The sequence below is a fragment of the Cricetulus griseus genome, chromosome 4 (genome assembly GCF_003668045.3).
Source record: "Cricetulus griseus strain 17A/GY chromosome 4, alternate assembly CriGri-PICRH-1.0, whole genome shotgun sequence".
Taxonomy (NCBI): domain Eukaryota; kingdom Metazoa; phylum Chordata; class Mammalia; order Rodentia; family Cricetidae; genus Cricetulus; species Cricetulus griseus.
The window spans coordinates 93,830,905-93,851,510 of NC_048597.1; the positions used below are offsets into that span (position 1 = coordinate 93,830,905).

The window sequence follows — 20,606 nt, forward strand, 5'->3', positions numbered from 1 at the left end:
CTCAGTATCCTCCCCAGCATCCCCCAGGCCCTCAGGGAGAACCTAGCTCAGTTCCTCCTGGCACAGGGCCCAGTCTGTAGCTGTGTTATCTTCTCTGACATTAAAGAGGAACTCAGAGGAGACCCTGTGGCCTTTGTCAGACTGTTCTCTGTTTCACAGTAACCTTTACAGGATCTTGGGGAGTTCCAGTCCTGTGCACCAACCCTCATCTTTAGATTAGGTCTGAATTTATGGTCCAAACTCAGCATGGCGGCCTTCCTCCCGCCTCATTCTTTGTCCTTGTTGTGAGTGGATTTTTAAAGAAAGAAATGTAGTCTGGCCTTGGGGAGACAGAGGCAGGAGGACCAAGCACTCTAGGGTAATCTGGATACACAAATGCTGTTTCAAAACCAAAAGCAAACAAAGCAAAAGATAATCAGGGCATGACCCCCACTGAAGAGGTCGCTATGGGGTGAAATTTGTAGGGGTTGGAATGAGATTCTAGAGCCTGCAGGAAGGAAGCTTTGGGGGAATTGTTCATGACCCTGGAGTTTTGTGATTTCAAGGTGAAGGTTTTTTTAGGGTGGCCCCAGGAATTGGCATGAACATCATTTGCCTGTGGTTAGGGCCCTAAATTCTGTTTATGTACTTCCCCCTTTCTTTCCTTTCCTTTGCTTTTTCCTTTCCTTTCCTTTCTTTCCCTTTTCTTTCCCCTCCCCTTCTCCTTCCTTCCTTCCTTCCTTCCTTCCTTCCTTCCTTCCTTCCTTCCTTCCTTCCTTCCTTCCTTCCTTTTTTTGAGACAGGATTTTTCTGTGAGGCCCTGGCTGTCATGGGACTTGTTCTGTTTGACCAGGCTAGCCTCAAACTTAGATCTGTCTGCCTCTGCTTCCCCAGTGCTGGGATTAAAGGTGTGCACCACTACTGCCCAGCTATGTTTATGCACTTTCACATGTAATAAAAATATGTGGGTCTAGAGTACTTGCCTGGCATGCAGGAAGCCCTAGGCATGGGGGCAAGTTCCTGTAATTCCTGTGCTTGGGAGGTGGAGGCAGGAAGCTCAGAACTTCAAGGTTCATTCTCAGCTTCCTAGAGTTTGAAGCTAGCCTGGGTTGCAAGAGACCCAGTCTTACGACAAACACATACTGTAGGCTGGACATTGGTGGCGCCCACCTTTCATGCCAGCACTCAGGAAGCAGAGGCAATCAGATCTCTGTGAGTTCAGGGCCAGCCTGGTCTCCAGAGCGAGTTCCAGGACAGCCTCCAAAGCAATACAGAGAAATCCTGTCTTGAAAAACCAACCAGCCAACCAACCAAACAAACAAAACAAACATTGTATTTAATGACGGAATATTAAGACAAGCTCTAAGTAGGAATAGCACCCATCCTGATCTCTTTCCTTTCATTCTACAGCACAGCGATTGCCATTTAACTAAAATTCTTGATTTTCTTCTGTTTTTGTGCACATTACCCATTGTTGCCATGTAGTCTTCACAGCTGTGCTCACCTCACTGTTCTGTGTATGACTTGTCTGTCCCTGGTTCTTCCCCCTCTCTCCCGTTTAATTGCAGAGTACATCAAAATGGCGGATCAGTATGTTCCTGTCCCAGGAGGGCCCAATAATAACAACTATGCCAACGTGGAGCTGATCATAGACATTGCTAAGAGAATTCCTGTGCAGGTGATGGTCCACAATTCCTGAGGGTGGCCACGGGGGTGGGGGGGGTGGGGGGGAGAGGGGGGAAGAGGTGGGGATGGTGATGACCCATCCTACAGTTCATGATAGCCCGATGGGACATAGCAGAATGTTGGGTGCAATGGCAGGTAGGGTCTTGGAGGATCCTTGTTCACCCCCTCCCCCCACCCTCTGTTTGCAGGCCGTGTGGGCCGGCTGGGGCCACGCTTCAGAAAACCCCAAGCTTCCGGAGCTGCTGTGCAAGCACGAGATTGCTTTCCTAGGTAGAGTGTGCCCTCTGTAAGATGTGTGTGGTTGGATAGTGACAAGTCAGGGTCTCTTTCTTGTTCTGTTCTTCAAAGTGGAGGTCAGTTTGCTTCCTGGACAGGGGTGGAAGACAGTGAGTGAGTGGACCAGGCTACAGCAACAGGAACTGCTGCCTTGGTTACTGCAATGGAGCCATGCTGTGGCCAGCGACACCCTCTGCTAGCGTTTCTGTTGGTGTTAAGGTACCAGTCAAACTGGTGCAGGGGTCACATTTCTAAGAGGGCCATATCTTTGGGCTGCTTTTTTGCAGAACCAAAGCCCCTCACATTCTGTTAGGTAATATGACTGTGTCTGATGGCATTTGTGGGTTTCAGGATTTTTATTTGTGGACGTGTTGGCCAGCTCTGTATGCACACAGGCAGTCCCTATATCCTTAGGATTCCGGGTTCCATGAACACCCACAGACATCGATGCCCCTTCTATGAAAATTGTTCACAGCCTTTGCATTTGCATCATCTCTAGGCTCCTTATAACCCAGTTCAGTGACCGTGCTGGGTTCCATAAATTAATTAGGTAATTATTAATTAGGTAATCAAGACAAGGAAAAAAGCCCCTGCAAATTTGGTACAGATGCATTTATAGAAATTTCCCGCCTGGGCTCATTGAATGCTCCATGCTGGGTTCAGAGTGGAAGAGAGCTGAGTATCCCTGCGAAGATGAAGAAACGTAGTGAGGGATGCTAATGCTTCTGATACTGCTGGTTGCACAAGTCCGAGAGCTCTGCTCTCTGTCACAGGGATTGCCCCTTGTTTGCCTCCTTCCTGCAGGTTTTTGGTTCCTCCCAGAGTGAGTCCTGCATCTGCCACAGCTCAGTTTCTCTCAGATCAGGTTATGGTCTAGACACTGGAAGTTGACCTTCACAGTAGCGGACTTACAGCCCCTGAGTAAGGGAGAGGGGACCTGAGCACTTTCATTTCCTTGCTCTCCCTGGCCCCACTACTGTGCACTGGGGTTGTCAGTGGCTCTGCCTGTCAGTGGCTGACTCCATTCACTCTCCTTTCCTGACCCTGCAGGTCCCCCCAGTGAGGCCATGTGGGCCCTGGGAGATAAGATCGCCTCCACCATCGTAGCCCAGACATTGCAGATCCCAACCCTACCCTGGAGTGGAAGTGGTAAGGGATACAGACCTTTGGGGTAATGGGAATGTGTTTTTAAAAATTCTTTTGCTTAAAAATTTTAGACAGACAAGAATGTGACTTCATTGTAGTGGACTTAGAAAATGTGAGAGGCGTGAAAAGGAGAAGCGGTTGTAGTGGCTCATGTCTGCAATCCCAGCACTGGGAGGCTGGGGCCACACACATTTTCAGGCCAGTGTGAGACCCAGGCTCAAAAACAAAAACACTACCACCACCATCACACACCCCCAAATCCAAAATAAAACAACAGCAACAACAAAGGAGTCCTGTGTGACCCAGCACTGCACACTAGCTGTCTGTTTCTATGCTGTCTTGAGGTGATCTTTAGGTTTCTCAGACTATCTTAGAACCCATCGTCCTCTGGCTTCAGCCTCCTGAGTCACAGGGATACATCTCATGCCTGGAGCTTGTGCCAGATTTTATTGTGTGGATAGTCTGTGATTTACTTCATTTACTGAAGTTTTATAGCTTAGGTCATTTCCTAATTTGTTTTGTAATTTAAAAATAGTTCAAGGTAAATGGGGCTTTGACAATCCTATAGCTAAATATATATGATTATAATCATCTTCTGATGAAACCCCCAAAGTGGGGGGTGGGGGTAGAGAGATGGCTCAGTGCTTAAGAGCACTGACTCCTCTTCCAGAGGTCCCAAATTCAATTCTCAGCACCCACATGGTGGCTCACAACCATCTGTAATGGGATCTGGTGCCCTCTTCTGAAATGCATGGAGACAAGTCAATATATATATATATATATATTCAAGAAAACAAAAGGAGGAAAGTGTCAAGGTTTATTTGTTAAATCTTTGCACTGTTTTGGAATGCAGTGATTCCCCGAGAAGAGGAGTGACTCCCTAGGGTAGACGGGCTCTTTCTAGATTCAGGTTTACATATTGCTCTTTTTAATGATCTCAAAAACTATTATGTGTGTGTATGTGGTGTGTATGATGTGTGTGTGTAGTGTATATGTATGTGTGTGTATATGCATGTGGTGTGTGTATATATATGTGTGGTGTGCATGGTGTGTGTAGTGTATATGTATGGGTGGTGTGTGTGTGTGTATGCATGTGGTATGTGTGTATGTGTACCATGTGTGTGCGGTGCCTTCGGAGGCCAGAAGAGGCCGTCAGACCCTTTGGAGCTGGAGTTATTGGCTGCCAGACTTGAGTGCTGGGAACGGAACTGGGATCTTCTGGAAGAGCAGCGAGCGCTGGTGACCACTGAACACCTCCAGTTCTGTATATGTTCCTGAAGCTTTGAGTCCCACTCAGGGTCCTGAGATACGTGGGTGTGGCTGCTGGGCTGTGTCCCTGCTGTCCTCCGGAGAGCACAACTCTTTGTCCCCTTCAGGTCTCACAGTGGAGTGGACGGAGGATAGCCGGCAGCAGGGCAAGTGCATCAGTGTCCCGGAAGATGTGTACGAGCGAGGCTGTGTGAAAGACGTGGATGAAGGCTTGGAGGTAGCTGTAACATGTGCAGGGCCAGCCTGGTGACTGCAGGCCAGAGTGACACAACCTTCTCTACACCCTGGTATTGGACTCGTCCCACATTTAAAGGGACCTGTTTGTCCTTTTCCCTCAGGCAGCCAAAAAGGTTGGATTCCCGCTGATGATCAAAGCCTCTGAAGGCGGTGGAGGGAAAGGCATCCGCAAGGCTGAGAGTGCAGAGGACTTCCCGATGCTCTTCCGACAAGTGCGTGCTCTTGACTGTGTTCCCTTTCTCAGCTTCAGTCCCTGGCTTTCTTGTCTTGGATTGATTCATTCCATTGTTGGCTGATTGATTTGGTTAGCAATACCATCTTTTTCTTATTAGTCTGTTTGCTTTGCTTTTTTGAGACAGAGTTTCTCTGTGTGTAGTCTTGGCTGTCCTGGAACTCACTTTGTAGACCAGGCTGGCCTCGAGCAATACCCTCTTAAGTCAAGATGACATTTGCAGGAACTGTGTCTATATAGCTGGCTTTTGTTGTTGTTTAGGTGTTGTGTGTGTGAGCATGTGAGTGTCAGGGTTGAAGAAGGTTGGAGGATACCTCCAGTTGTTCATCCTCCACATGTTTTGCTGCTGCACAGGCTGGCTAGTTGTCCCATGAGCCCCCAGGGGTGCCCCTGTCACCACCTGTCTCTATAGGGTGCTGGGATTACAGATACATACTACGATGTATGTGGGTTCTGGGGATTTGAACTCAGTTCTCCACACCACTGAGACACCTCCCAGGGTGCGCTCTCTCTCTCTCTCTCTCTCTCTCTCTCTCTCTCTCTGTGTGTGTGTGTGTGTCTCTCTCTCTCCCTCTCTCTCCGTGTGTGTGTGTGTGTGTGTGTGTGTGTGTGTGTGTGTGTATCTGTCTGTCTGTCTGTCTGTCTGTCTGTCTCTGTGTCTCTGTGTCGCTGTCTCTCTCCTCTCCCCACTCCCCTAGTGGTGGTGCTGGACTGGGAACCCAAGGGCTCATACCTTCTAGGAAAGCTCTCTGCCACTGAGCCACACACCCACCTTGTGTTGTGTTTTGAAGCAAATGTGCACATCATTGCTTACAGAGGCCCACGGTTCCTGCTGCCTTTTGCAGCATTTCTTCAGATGGGCAGAGTCTTGCCTTAGGATATCTCTGAAATGTTTGCCTATCTGCACAGGGTATTTTGTAAATCTTACAGTTTGGGGTTTATGTTTTTAAGTGTCTGGATATAGAGTTTCTGTGTGGACATGGCTTCTATGCTTGTTTGTAGCTGGCTTCCCTCTGTTAATACCACCTTTCATCACAGTGCACTCAAGCCTTATACTGCCAGGCTGCAGGCACATAACAAAGTGTGTGTGTGTGTGTGTGTGTGTGTGTGTGTGTGTGTTTGTGTTTTGGCTTCTCCAGGCAAAGTTTCTCTGTGTAGTCCTGGCTGTCCTGGAACTTGCTCTGTAGACAAGACACAGACCATACCATGTTCCACTCAGTGTGTCCTCCTTAGTATGTAGGATTGTTGGGGAAATGTTACCCTTTTAACAGTGTTTGAGTTAAAAAACAATGAGAAAGTATAGCATGTGTCACCAGGAAGAGCCCCTACCCCTATCATTGCTGTTATTTAATGTCCTCTTCTGAGAACTTCCACAAGTTTCCCCGAGTTGGATTCTCCCAGGATCAACCATCACCTGTGCTTCCCTGGCAGGTGCAGAGTGAGATCCCGGGCTCACCTATCTTTCTCATGAAGCTGGCCCAGAATGCACGGCACCTGGAGGTCCAGGTCTTGGCAGACCAGTATGGAAATGCAGTGTCATTGTTTGGACGCGACTGCTCCATCCAGAGGCGGCACCAGAAGATTATTGAGGAGGCACCAGCCACTATCGCCGCTCCAGCTGTGTTTGAGTTTATGGAACAGGTGCCTTTGGCAGAGCTGGGCTTGGGGCACCTCAGAAGAAACTGGCTATGTCCATGGTAGCTAGAAGATGTGGGTGTGGCAGAGAGCCCATGCTCTGTGTGTGTGTGTGTGTGTGTGTGTGTGTGTGTGTGAGAGAGAGAGAGAGAGAGAGAGAGAGAGAGAGGTGGGGGAGGGAGATCTCAGCATCACACAGATGTGTTGGTCACTTGTCACTGAGGGCTCCCTCATAACAGCTCCTCAGAGCGCACTGGGGAGGAGTGGTGTTGCCACTCATAATGACTTGAGAGCTACTGGAAACCCTTGGCTTCTGTCTGTCTCTGCAGTGTGCTGTCCTCCTGGCCAAGACCGTGGGTTACGTGAGTGCTGGGACAGTGGAATACCTGTACAGTCAGGACGGCAGCTTCCACTTCTTGGAGCTGAACCCGCGCTTGCAGGTGGAGCACCCGTGCACAGAAATGATCGCAGATGTCAACCTGCCTGCTGCACAGTTGCAGGTGAGGACCTGAGGATGGCCCCAAGCCCTGGGCAGGTGCTCCCCCAACTCTGTTTTTTACTTAAAAGGAGGAAGGTTTTCTTTTTCACTCGGCCTAGAGTCACACTCTGTTTACACTCTGTTTCATAGGGAGAATGATCCATGAGTCACGCTTCAGGCTTTGAAGGGTTTATTAAGCATACAGCAGACAGGAGAAGGATAAAGCGACGAGCAGCAGACGATGGGAGAGCACTAGATCAGTCACATGGGCCATCAGGCAGGACACACTGGGGAAGCCTAGGACCCAAAACAGTCTATGGGAGCATTTGGCTATTAAGAAGGACCCAGGCAGAACATCTTCTCCCAGCCAAGGCAGCTGTTCCTACCCCAGGGAACAGTGTGAACTATAGCTGGGTACAGTGTGAACAATAGCCCAGGCCTTTCTGTATTTCAATGTGAACAGTAGCTGAGGAGGCTCTTGCTTTGGGAAGGTGGCTGGTAATGACTGACCTCCTGTCTGTGCTCAAGGATGCTAGTATTGCTCCTACCCTTCACTTTCCTTCTGTTCTCAAGGCCATGGTGACCTCACTGTTGGATGCGATTAGCTTGGCTGAGCCTGGTTAGCATGGCTGGGGTCTGGTTAGCATGGCTGGGGTCTGGTTAGCATGGCTGGACCTGGTTAGCATATCTGGGCCTGGTTAGCATGACTGGGCCTGGTTAACATGGCTGGGTCTGCTTAGCATGAATGGGCCTGGTTAGCATGGCTGGGCCTGGTTAGCATGGCTGGGCCTGGTTAGCATGGCTGGGCCTGGTTAGCATGGCTGGGCCTGGCTAGCATGGCTGGGCCCGATTAGTGCAGAGTTTATCCTGGCCTAGCCTGCAAGCCAAGTAGTCAGGTACTGGGTAGGAACAAAGCTTTGGGGAGGGGCTGCAAGGCCCCAGCACAGCACAGTTTCTTATCTGTGTGTGTGTGTGTGTGTGTGTGTGTGTGTGTGTGTGTGTGTGTGTGTGGCCTGACTTTTGGGAGAGGGAGAGAGGGTTACGAAGTAACAGGTGGGACTGATCCTTTGTGACTGGCCTCTGAATACTGCTTATAAAGTCACAAGGTGTCTGGGACAATATCACAATGTAGTTGTAGCCCATTGGAAATATAGCATCTGGCCAGTGTTTAATTGATACACTGTCTGTATTAAACATTTCTAATTGTCCCAGTAGTTCCCTTTATGGCAGTTTTTATGTTGTTTTTACAAATGCTGAAACACCCAGAAGTATGTATATTCCCTTTCATTGTTGTGTGTACTTTTTTTTAAGTCTAGAATATTCACCCAGTCTTTTCTTTCTCATTCTTCTATAGGGGTGCTGGTCATGGGACCTAGGGCCTCATGTGACATTAGTGATTGTTTTTTAGGACTTTGATTGTGGGATGGGCTTTTCCATTTAGATCGCGATGGGCGTGCCCCTGCATCGGCTGAAGGACATACGGCTTCTGTATGGAGAATCCCCCTGGGGAGTGACCCCCATTTCTTTTGAGAACCCTCTGAATCTTCCCAGTGCCCGAGGTCACGTCATTGCGGCCAGGATCACCAGTGAAAACCCGGATGAGGCAAGTGTGAGGCCCCTGTGTTTCCAGCAACTTCAGATTCTCAGATAGACACGCCCACAGCGGTGGCAGGAGTTGTTTGCTGATGCCCCGCCCATAGATAGACACGCCCATAGTTGCAGGAATTGTCTTTGTTGATGCCCCGCCTACAGATAGACACTCCCACAACCGTTGCAGGAGTTGTCTGTTGATGCCCCTGAACTTTTGCTTGTAGTAGGCTTTTGCAGAACTGAATCTCCACGAAGACACAATGCACTTGGAGAAAAGACTTCTGTCTGATTTTTTTTTTTTTTCCTGTCTGGGCTCCAGGGTTTTAAGCCAAGCTCCGGGACAGTCCAGGAGCTGAACTTCCGCAGCAACAAGAATGTGTGGGGCTACTTCAGCGTAGCGGCTGCTGGAGGCTTACATGAGTTCGCAGATTCCCAGTTTGGGCACTGCTTCTCCTGGGGCGAGAACCGTGAAGAGGCCATTTCGTCAGTATCTCCTGCTTAATTCTCTCTTTCCTCTCTGCCTTCCCTCTCCTCCCCTCCCTCCCTCCATTCCCGCCTCCCTCTTTTTTTAAAAATAGATTTATTATGTATACAGTGTTCTGCCTGCATGTATACTTGCAGGCCAGAAGAGGGCACCAGATCTCATTGTAGATGGTTGTGAGCTATCATGTAGTAGCTGGGAATTGAACCCAGGTCCTCTGGAAGAGCTGCCAGTGCTCTTACCCTCTGAACCATCTTTCCAGCCCCCCTCCTTAAGAAACAAACACTCAGAAATATTTGTGTACAGATCTTTTCACCTGAGTTTGACCCTAGCTCTCACAAAGCAGCTGAAGTTCAAGAACAAAGTCTTTTTGTTGGAAATGGTAAGAGCAGAGAGCTCACCAAGGCCATTGGCTCTTGAGCACACAAGAGGTCTAACTTCAAGTAGACACAAAACTATTCAATAGTGTCTAAGGGTGCCAAGATCTAGGCCTGGACGAGGACAGAGACACCATAAAATGTCAACCTCATAATAGTTCCATCTTTACTCTGAGACTCATTTCTTCTGGGGGTGACCTGCTACTCCCTGGTCTCCACTGTGGACAGTGGCCTATGTTCCCTGCTTAGTCAAATCCTGTCACAGTAGTTTCTTCAGACGGAGAAACTCATGCTAACCAAAGACTCCCCTGTCGCTTCTCTTAAATCTCCCTGCCTTGACATGGGCACAGGAAGGTAAAATCCAATTTGTATTGTAATCAAATGTCCCCATGCAGCTAGGTAATCACTCCCCAGAGTGAAGAGCCCAGAGAAATGGGGGATTGTTTCATTAAAAAACAAAACAAAACAAAAAACATTAGACTAGGGGGCTAGAGAGATGGCTGGCTCAGTGGTTAAGAGCACTGGCTGTTCTTCCAGAGGCCCCAGGTTCAATTCCCAGCACCCATATGGCAGCTCATGGCCATGTGTAACTCCAGTTCCAGGGTACCTGACACCTTCACCAACTTGCAGGCAAAACATCAGTGCACATTAAAAAAAAAAAAAGCATTAGACTGGCTCTGGTTGTTTAACCATGAATTAATTTAGTTCAGTGTGACAGTTTTGATGGTGGCACTCCTCTGTCAGCTTAGACTAGTTCATTTTAATCACGTTCTGTGGCAAATTGAGGTCCTTGGAGAGTGTGGAGGGAGATTCGAAGCAAGGCAGACTTAATTAACTGGAGGAGGTGGACCCAACAGACACCCAGTGAAAGCCCTGAGGCAAATCTTGAACTGTGGTGCTGTGTGCAGCTGCCATGTGGACTTGGGAGGGAAACTCCAGTTTTTACTGCTGTTAGAGTCTAGCAGAGGGAAGCACTTGTCTCAGGTTCTGTGATTGGCTCTCCCATGTTAGTGCAAGAGTCAGGTTCTGTGATTGGCTCTCCCATGATGGCTAGAGTCAAGCCATCTGGACAAATTGGTCTCCTTCAGTGATATGCCAACGTCACATTCAAATCCAGGTGCTGACACTACACCTGTGGCCTGTTGACATCTTACTTTGACCTTGCTGTATTTTTATTTCCTCATGGCTAAAACCTAGATGTTATCGTCTTCACTCAATAGCTGCTCATGGCTCCTGGTAACGCTGGCACTGGTTGGAACCTTCTCTGTAGGAATACACTCAGCCTAGTGCCTGTCCCCAAAGGCATTCACTGCAGGCCCTCAGCCTTGCAGCTTTCTAAGCTGCTGAGCCAGGGCAGCAGGCACACCTGGGCAGAGCAGCCAGGGGACCGGTAGAAGTGGCTCTACTGAGGACAGGAGATTTGAATAAGCTAAGGGGTGCCAGAGAGACATGCCCCTACTTATGGATTATTACATATCAGGATAGTTAGGGATTAGACCCTGGGGCCTAATCACACACACAGCAGCTGACATGTTGACCCAAACTACTTTACACAGAGCATGTCTTTGCAAACCTCATACTGTAGGTGGCAGGGTTGTCACCCCATTTTTCAGATGAGGTAACTGAGGCTGGGGGTCGTTTAGCTATTCATGTAAGATCACTTAGCCAGTCCATGTGTAACAGAGACTGAGAGCCTAGTCACCCTAACATCCAGAGGCTCTTAGGTGCTCTGAGAAACACATCACAAACATCCACAGGAACTGTGGGTGAGTGTGGAAACAAATTGTGTCTTTCCTCTCCAGCAACATGGTAGTGGCTTTAAAGGAACTGTCCATCCGGGGTGATTTCCGGACCACTGTGGAATATCTTGTGAACCTTCTGGAGACCGAGAGCTTCCAGAACAACGACATTGACACAGGGTGGCTGGACCACCTCATCGCTGAGCGGGTGCAGGTAGGAAGCCACCTTGCTTGCCCTGGGGTGGCTGAGATCCACGCTTCCTGCAGGTACCGAGACTTGGAGTCTTTCCTAGGCAGAGAAGCCGGACATCATGCTCGGGGTGGTGTGTGGGGCCTTGAACGTGGCAGATGCAATGTTCAGGACCTGCATGACGGATTTCTTGCACTCCCTGGAAAGGTAGGGCGGACAGTTCCCTCATTTCCCTCCTGTGATGTGTGGGCAGCAAGGAGGGCAGGATGGACTTTTTGTTGTGTTTGGAAATAGACTCTCATTAAGTCGCCCATGCTGGCTGGTATCAAAGTCGGATCCTCCTACCTCTGCCCCCTGAGCACTGGGATCATACTTATGTGCCACCATACCAGGTGGGATGTGCTTGGAGGGTGACTCCATCACCAGGGAGCTAGGTGTCTTTCCTTGGATCTTACCTTCAACATTCCATGGATAAACATGTACTGCTTGGAAGAGGCTGGGGGTGAGCTCAGAAAGGTTTGTGGGTATGGAGGGTCCGTAGGGTGCGGTGAAGCCTGCAAGGTAACTTGTGCCTGGATCATCGTTTGGGAGGACTGTCCTGTATATTGTAGGGTGACAGCAGAATGCATGACTCCTGCCTACTAGAGGTTGAGGGAGGCTCAGGGAACAAAGGCTTCTCTTGAGAAGTACCGTGACAAAGAATGATGTTCCCACAAAAGTGTCAAAGAATAAACAGTAGTGCTTGCTCACTGCCTTTGAGGGACAGTATATTCCCAGCCCATGTGCTAGAGGGTGGCAGGCCCCCCACTTCCTCCCATTTATATTTTTGTGAGACAGTTTGGGTGTGTATCCCAGGCTAACTTATCCTCCTGCCTTAGCCTCCCCAGGGTCAGGCTAATAGACACATGCCACCACGCCTGACTTCACTGTGGGACACTCTCCTGGAAGAAGCCATCATTCAGGGTTTGAAGTTATTTTAAAATGTCTCATTCTTCATGGGTGCCAGTTCCTTTCTGGGGTCCGTGTCCCACACCTTTGATAAGTCTCCACTCTGTCTGGTTTGCTCATCCTATGAAGGGCAAAAAGCTAGCTGACCAAGCCAGGCGGTGGTGGCACACGCCTTTAATCCCAACACTTGGGAGGCAGAGGCAGAGGCAGAGGCAGAGGCAGAGGCAGAGGCAGAGGCAGAGCAGAGGCAGAGGCAGGTGGAGCTCTGTGAGTTTGAGGCCAGCCTGGTCTACAGAGTGTGTGCCAAGGTGATGTTGGAGTGGAGCCCAGGGCTTCACACTTAGGGGCACCCACTCGGCAACTGAGTTCCACTCTAGCTTTCTGGGGGGTCGCCTAGCCCAAGAGGTGCTATAGGGGTCTCCGCTCCTTCCTAGACTGATGCTATACTTGTCTTCTCCATCAGGGGCCAGGTCCTCCCAGCTGATTCTCTGCTGAACATTGTGGATGTTGAGTTGATTTATGGAGGCATCAAGTACATTCTCAAGGTAAAGGCACATCCTCTGTGTTCTCAGAAGTTCCCAGCCTTTTGAGCCTGACATCTGGGTACCTGGAGTGGGGTCTTCATGCAAGGGTCTGAGCCGTGGGTCCCTCAGAACTCTCTGTAGTCCATGTCCTTGAGTCCTAAACACCCTGAGTTTAGGAGAGGAAGGCCAAGTGGCACTCACAGAATGCTGAAAGGTATTTATCTTTTATCACAAAACATTTGTCTCTGTGTAAGTTAACACCTGTGTGCATGCTATGAAGAAGTGATGAATAAGGGCCAGGTTTGGGCTGGCATTTCACTGTAGTAGAAGTGTAGAGCCGGGCCGGAGATCACTGTACCCAGCTCCCTCCAGTGTCCCTCTGGTAAGCCATAATTCATATTCAGCATTTTATAGCAGAATGCCATCGACCAGGGGCTTGTAAGCAACTGAAGGCATTGCTCACAGTTCTGGAGACTGGGGCATCTAGGATCAAGGCATAGGCCAATTTAGTATCTTCTGAGGGCTCATTTCCTGGTTTCTAGTGGGAGAAGAGAGAAGGGAGAGCTCTGGAGTTCCTTTAATAACTTTTGAATTGAATTAGTTTATTCATTCATGGGTGTGTACATATGTATCTACGAGAGTACAACAGTGTGTGTATAGGTGTGTGTGTGTGCTTGTGTGTGTCTGTGTGTAGGTGTGTGTATGCTTGTGTGTGTAGGTGTGTGTGTGTGTGTGTGCACATGTGTGTAGGGGTGTATGTGTGTGTAGGTGTGGATGTGTAGGATTGGGCACACGTGTGTGTCTGTGTGTAGGTGTGTGTGTGCATGTGTGTGTATGTAGGTGTGGTGTGTGTGTGTGTGTGTGTGTGTGTGTGTGTGTGTGTGTGTGTAGGTCAAAGGTAGCTTTTAGGAGTTGATTCTCTTCCCACCATGTAGATTCCAGGGATCAGCTTGCCAGGCTGGGTGGCAAGTGCCTTCACCTTCTGTGTCATCTCATAACCCTGGGTCCCATTTATAAGGGAGTTAAGAAGGCTCTGTCCTTATGACGTATGCACTTGAACCAGGGTTCCCACTTCCTACTAAGCTCTCCTTTGAGGCTTGGTTTCAGTGTAGGAATTTGAGAGGCACACATAGTTTAGTGGACTAGGTCCCTGGTGAAGCCTCCATAGCGGCCTCACCCAGAGCACAAGCCCAAGTCCGTGTCATCCCACTTGGAAACAGATCCTAAGGAAGCCCAGCTCAGCCAGGGGTGCCTACACAGGGTGGATGTCTGCAGCCTGAAGCCATTTGTCCACATCCAGGGCAGGAGCAGCCCGCTGGCTCATGCCCATCATCACAGGAACCCTGGGGGTTCTGATGTCCCCACAGGTGGCCCGGCAGTCCCCGACTATGTTTGTTCTCATCATGAACAACTGCCACATCGAGATTGATGTCCACCGGCTGAACGATGGGGGGCTGCTCCTGTCCTACAATGGCAGCAGTTACACTACGTACATGAAGGAAGAGGTGGACAGGTGCGCACGTACCGTGGAACGGGAAGCGTGGAGGATATACCGCTTTCTGTGTAGGAGCCAAAATGCAAAGCTGGCCTCTGTGCAGGCCTGAGGTTCTAGTTAAAGCCTGCTTTGGTTCATCCTGGGGCATCCTGGCTGGAATTCCATGTACCTGGCAGGTGTTTGAGGGTGGGGGTGCCCAGGTTGTTCCAATTTCCAGTTACCAGAGGATTCAGGGACAAACAGGACATGACAACCAGAGCCACAGTCTGCAGGGTAAGCTGGTAGCTACCAGCTACCCTAGGTCCAAGCTACAGGACCCACAACCCTGCAGGATGAGCATAGACTAGATCCACCATCCAGTGGCTGGCCACTGAGCTACTGTTGGCGGTGTGCTTGCCAAGGGATGAGGATGGCACCACTGATGTCATCACTCCTGGGTGTCCAGCCTATGGCAGAAGATGACACACTGAACAGACAGTGGCAGTAAGTGGCAGGCTTTGTGTCCTGTTGGGTGGAACATGATGGAAGCTCTAGGCATGGGGCATTGCACAATGGGTACCGATAGTTCCAGCTCCCTTTTGCCTGACCGTGCTGAGGTCATAGTGATACGTGGCTGACCCAGGCAGAGGAGGACACTCAGACCCTGGCCAAAGAGAACGAAGTGTGGAGTGTGTGCATGGGTTAGAGCCCACTCCTGGAAGTCGGGTCAGTAAAGGGGGACCCGGTTCTCAGTCCCCAATATTTTAGAAGTGTGTTAGAGTCATACCTCAGTGCCTCTTACTCTGCCTTCAAACCATGTTCTACCTGCTAAGAATATTCAAGATTCTTGTAGGCTCTGCCCCAAACCTGCCTTCCCCAGTTCAGTTAAAGAAAGGATTTAGAATTGGTTAAGAGTTATTGAATAATATTGATTGATTGATTGATTGCCCTGTGCCAGGCTCTAGGGGATGATGTCAGTAATAGAAACTAGTTTTCAGCCACAAGAAATAAAGGCCCTAATGCCTCACAGAGGGTGATGGAATGCCCGCCCTAGGAAAGGGGATATTCCCCTAAAGTCTGGCTCCCTTGATGACCTCATCTGTCTCTCACGTCCCTCTCCCTTTGACCCCCAGTTACCGGATTACTATTGGCAACAAGACCTGCGTGTTTGAAAAGGAGAACGACCCCACAGTCCTGAGATCCCCCTCGGCTGGGAAGCTGACACAGTACACAGTGGAGGATGGAGACCATGTCGAAGCTGGGAGCAGCTACGCTGAGATGGAGGTCAGCCCTAGGAATATGGATCTGTAGCCCTGAAACCCTGTCCCTCAGCTGTCAGCCCTCACCTCTGTCTTTGACCTGTGAGGGCCAGCCTAAACTTGTGGTATTCAATGAATACATTTAAAATAGGGCTCAGATTGCCCACATCTCTTGGAAGGAGTAAGAACTGCTTAGTAAGCCAGGCTTTAGTGGCATACACCTTTAATCCTAGCACTCAGGAGGCAGAGGCAGGTGGATCTCTGTGAGTTCGAGGCCAGCCTGGTCTACAGAGCGAGTTCCAGAACAGGCTCCAAAACTACACAGAGAAACCCTGTCTCAAAACAAAACAAACAAACAAACAAAACATGCTTAGTAATGGTGGTGACAATGACTGATGCCACGGCTAGAACTGACCTGGCACCGACCGTCCAGAGGGTGCTGATCTAAGCGCCTTCACTTTTTGTATTTTTTTTCCCACTGTGATGAGGATAAACCCTGAGACGTAGAGCACGCTGGGCAAGTGTGCTACCACTGAGCTACACCCGAACCCTGTCTTTGCCTTTATAACCTCAGCAAGTTCATGAGGTGGGCACACATGTGATTCCCACGTTGTATGCATGAAGAGATCAGACCCAGGAAAGCGAGCTAAGTCTGTTGTTGCCTGAGAGTACACAGAGCCACCCTGCAAGCCTGGCCTCCACTCTCTGCTGTGAGAAAAGCCAGTGGCTCTTCAGGAGAACTGACCTTCTCAGCCTCGGTTATTCACTGTAAGGGAGGGGACTAGCTCCCTGTTTACAGATGGAGACACCAAGGCTCAGAGACAGGAAGGTGGTTTTTGGAATTCACGGAAGTGATGGATGAGGGGGACAACCAAGCAAGAAGTGGCATAGTACCACAGTGCACAGTTGGTGCCGTGGTCACAGATCTCATGTCTTTGGCATCTTCAGACACTAGGTTTGCAAAGTGAGTGAGTTGCAGGGTAGATTTCAAGCAGATGCTTCATTTTACAAAGTGCTCTCTAGAGGGCGCCCTCCACCATGCTAAATGTTTGTTTTAGATGGCTGGGGTGTGGAGGGAGGATGGGAGCCCCGTGTTGTTCAGAAATGGTATATGTTCTGAGAAATGTGTCCCTGGACAGCTTTGTCATGTGGACACTGTAGAGTGTATTTGCACAAGCCTGGAAGGTGTCTTTTAGTCACTTGAGGTGTTGACGTGACCTCTAAGTGTGAGATGCAAAGGGCTGCCACCAACAGTGTTTCAGTGTTAAGTGTGAGTACTACACTGTGCTTTCCCAGACAGGTAGTGTGACAGCTCATCACACTAGCATCACCATAGTTTGGACATGGCTATGGTGTCATTAGGTCATCGGTTACTGGGTCAGCTTCCTTATAGTCTTGTGGCACTGCCGTCATCTATGGAGTCTATCATTGAATAGCAGCATCATTGGTATGTGCTTGACTTTATACTGACCGATGGAGGCAATAGGACTTAACGGTGTTTCTGAGGGACAGGATTTCCTTTGAAAATAGTCAAGAGGGGGCTGGAGGCGCAGCTCAGCGGTAGAATGTTTGTCTAGCATGTCTGAAGCCCTGGAGGTGCAGCTCGGCAGTAGAGTGTTTGTCTGTCATGCATGAAGTCCTGGGTTCCATCGCCAGCACCACAAATCAAAAGGAAGCAGTTCCCATGACTGTGAGATGGGTGGCACACACACCTGCCTCCCTGGCTGGCCTTGTAGATGGAGACCATTCCTGGATGGTGCTGGAAGAAATGACAGGTTTCTTGTCTCGAGCTTGAGCAGTGCCCAGAGATTTGCTGTCATCAGGTTGCATCCCCTGCTCCACAGACATTAGTTTGGAGTGACTCTGGGTGGCAGCACCAGGGAACTCTGACCTAGTCGTCTTTTCTGCCAAATAGGTGATGAAGATGATCATGACCCTGAGCGTGCAGGAGAGTGGCCGGGTGAGGTATGTCAAGCGTCCGGGCGTCGTGCTGGAGGCTGGCTGCGTGGTGGCGAGGCTAGAACTCGACGATGCTTCAAAAGTGCATGCGGTATGTAACACGTGGTCCCACAGCTCTGGCTGTCCCAGAAGCTCCCACTGTGTCACACTGTTCAGAAAAAGTAGACCTGAGTCTCTGTGTTCCTGGGCCTGTCTGCGTCATTTGTAGGCACACTCGGCCCTGGTGACAGTGAAATGTGGAAGCCCCTGGCTGCCATGTCCCCTGTCTTCTCCAATCCTTTCACAGCTCTTTCACAGCATCCTCTTGGAGCAAAGCCCAGGTTCCAAGAGCAAAGCAGAGCTGCTGCCAGTGACCTATAGGCTTTTCCTTCTATCACTGTCCACAGCTTCAGGAGTACACACAAGCCTCCCACCTGGAGCCTGGTTACTCCAGCTGGAAGGACCTGCCCCAGGCAGTGCCTCAGCTCATTCTCGACCTACATGGATGCTCTCGATTCTCACCCTAGCCCATGAATCTGGCTTTTGTTTTGTTTTGTTTATCTTTTGGTGCTGGGGCCTTGATCATGCCTGGCAAGAACTTCAGCATTGAGCTGATTTAAAAATTATTTTATTATTATTTATTATTATTATTATTATTTGTGTGTGTGTGTGTGTGTGTGTGTGTGTGTGTGTGTGTGTGTTTGTGTGTGTGTGTGCCATTGTTTGCGAGTAGAGGTCAAGGGACAACCTTGGGGTGTTGGTTCTCTTACTGTAAGTTCAGACTTGTATGGCAAGCATTTACCTGCTAAGTATATAGGACAAGATCCTGCTATGTAGCTCAGGCTGGCCTTGGCTCACTATGTAGCCCAGGCTGGGTTTGAATTCAAGGTCCTTCTGTCTCCACATTGCAAGTTGTAGGTGTATACCATCATGCCGGGCTCCATAAACTATTTGGGACTACCTTTAAAATATTATTTTACATACCAGGCGGTGGTGGTGCATGTCTTTAATTCCAGCACTCTGGAGGCAGAGGCAGATGGATTTCTGTGAGTTTGAGGCCAGCCTGGTCTACAGAGTGAGTTCTAGGACAGTTAGGGCTACACAGAGAAATCCTATCTCAAAAAACCAAAAAAAAATTTTATTTTGTTTAACTAATATGTGCTATATAAGTCAGATTTTATATTTCATACAGTTTTAGACTTGCAGGATTACAGATCCTCCAAAGGGTTTTCATATTTCATGCACCCAGTTGCCCCGATAGTAATTCAACAATATTTATTACTAATTACTATTCAGATCATTTATATTGTGAACATAATAAGATCCATTAGTCACAAAGAACTACTACTGATTTGCTATTAACTAACATACATACTTTACTCAGATTTTAAGATTGTGGTTAAATATATATAGCTTACTATTTTTACACCTCTCTCTCTCTCTCTCTCTCTCTCTCTCTCTCTCTCTCTGTCTCTCTCTCTGTGTGTGTGTGTGTGTGTGTGTGTGTGTGTGTTCTATCCCACATGATGCTGGGGAGGGAACACAGGGCTTCATGCATGCTGGCCACCACCTACCATTGAGCTCCCTGCTCCTGCCCTGACTTTGCCATTTTGAAATTGGCCACTCTGAGTGTTAGGCCTACATTGCTGAGCAACCATCACCACTAATCAGAACACCTTCTCTCTTACAAAATTAAAGCCATGCCCACTAGATACCAACTTTTTATTCCCTCCTTGCTAGCCCCAGCAACCACTAGTCTACATTCCCCCTGGGATCTGACTGCCGTAGGTTTCTCGGATGACGGGAATCATACAGTATTTGCCAGTTTGTCACTAGCTTATTTCACTTAGCATATAGCTCAGTGGTAGAGTATATGCATAATATGTTATGTTCAAGGCCTTAGGTTCAAGTCCCAGGACCACAAACAAATAAATAAAAAGAAAAATCGGGGCTGGAGAGATGAATGAGTGATTAATAGCATTTGCCGCTCTTACAGAGGAGCAGGGTTTTGGTTCCCACACCCGTGTTGGGCAGCTCACAACCAGTGCCTCTGGCCTCCATGGGCACTTATATGCATGTGTACATACTCCCCCTCCCACATACACACAGCTAAAATAAATATTACATTCAAAATAAATTTAGAAATTTAGATCACACTAATTAAGTCAGGCATGGTGGCGCAGTCCTGCAATTGCAGCACTCAGGAATTCGAGGCGTGAGAAGTGTGAGTTCAAGGCTGGCCTGTGCTGTGTAGTGAGACCTTGCTTCAAAACAAAACAGGGCAGGAACCTACAGAGAAAGCAAAAAGAGAATAGGGAGATAATCTGTATCAAAAAGAAAATCAGAATAAAAATAGAACCCCCTCGAAAATTGTTTGGAGTGTAAGTTGCCAAATTTGTGCCATTTGCAAGGGGATAATGTGAAGAGCCTGGACCCAGACATGAGTTTAGCAATGTTGGGTTCCCAGGACGGCGTGTCTCTTGTTCTTTCTCAGGCTTCGACTGAGTATGTCAGTGGGGTTTTGGGTCAGTGACCTGTCCTCATGTCTCCCCAGGCACAGCCATTCACAGGGGAGCTCCCTGCTCAGCAGACCCTGCCCATCCTTGGGGAGAAGCTGCATCAGGTGTTCCACAGTGTCTTGGAAAATCTGACCAATGTCATGAGTGGCTACTGCCTGCCTGAGCCTTTCTTCAGCACAAAGGTGAGAGCCAGCAGGATCCTAGTGTACAAAAAGCCCTGTGCTGAGCCAGGAGGATTTTCTGCCCACTGAGTAGCTTTGGGTGACATAAGTGACCTCTCTCTGTTTTCATTTCAATTGTGAATGGGGAATGATCATTCTGCCTGCCCACTGTGGCTGTCTCTGAAAAACAAAAAACAAACAAATAAGAAATAGGTAAAGAAGAAGAGGTTTCTCAGTGGCCTCGGGGTTGGGAGCATATACTACTCTCCCAGAGGACCCAAGTTTGATGGGTTCCCAGCACCCCTTGGGGCAACTCACAAGCATCTGTAACCGCAGCTCCAGGGGATCACACACCCTCTTCTGACCTCTGAGGGCACCAGGATTCATGTGCACACCCCACATGTAGACACAAACACATGTACACAGTTTAAAAGGAATAAAAATAAGCTAAAAATAATATGGGAAAAA

At 48.9% G+C, this 20,606-nt stretch overlaps 1 protein-coding gene across 1 annotated transcript in view; it reads left to right on the forward strand.

Annotated features, from left to right (window-relative positions):
• The window catches only part of Acacb (acetyl-CoA carboxylase beta), an 83,681-nt gene that overhangs the window by 23,526 nt on the left and 39,549 nt on the right, over window positions 1–20,606 (forward strand). Inside the window, exons 4-19 of the mRNA XM_027415987.2 lie at window positions 1,548–1,657; window positions 1,854–1,935; window positions 2,992–3,090; window positions 4,464–4,573; window positions 4,695–4,805; window positions 6,257–6,466; window positions 6,790–6,960; window positions 8,380–8,541; window positions 8,848–9,011; window positions 11,189–11,339; window positions 11,419–11,522; window positions 12,727–12,808; window positions 14,155–14,300; window positions 15,395–15,545; window positions 17,436–17,570; window positions 20,013–20,159. Coding sequence (XP_027271788.1) covers window positions 1,548–1,657; window positions 1,854–1,935; window positions 2,992–3,090; window positions 4,464–4,573; window positions 4,695–4,805; window positions 6,257–6,466; window positions 6,790–6,960; window positions 8,380–8,541; window positions 8,848–9,011; window positions 11,189–11,339; window positions 11,419–11,522; window positions 12,727–12,808; window positions 14,155–14,300; window positions 15,395–15,545; window positions 17,436–17,570; window positions 20,013–20,159 — 2,135 coding nt within the window. The remainder of the gene's footprint in view (window positions 1–1,547; window positions 1,658–1,853; window positions 1,936–2,991; window positions 3,091–4,463; window positions 4,574–4,694; window positions 4,806–6,256; window positions 6,467–6,789; window positions 6,961–8,379; window positions 8,542–8,847; window positions 9,012–11,188; window positions 11,340–11,418; window positions 11,523–12,726; window positions 12,809–14,154; window positions 14,301–15,394; window positions 15,546–17,435; window positions 17,571–20,012; window positions 20,160–20,606) is intronic.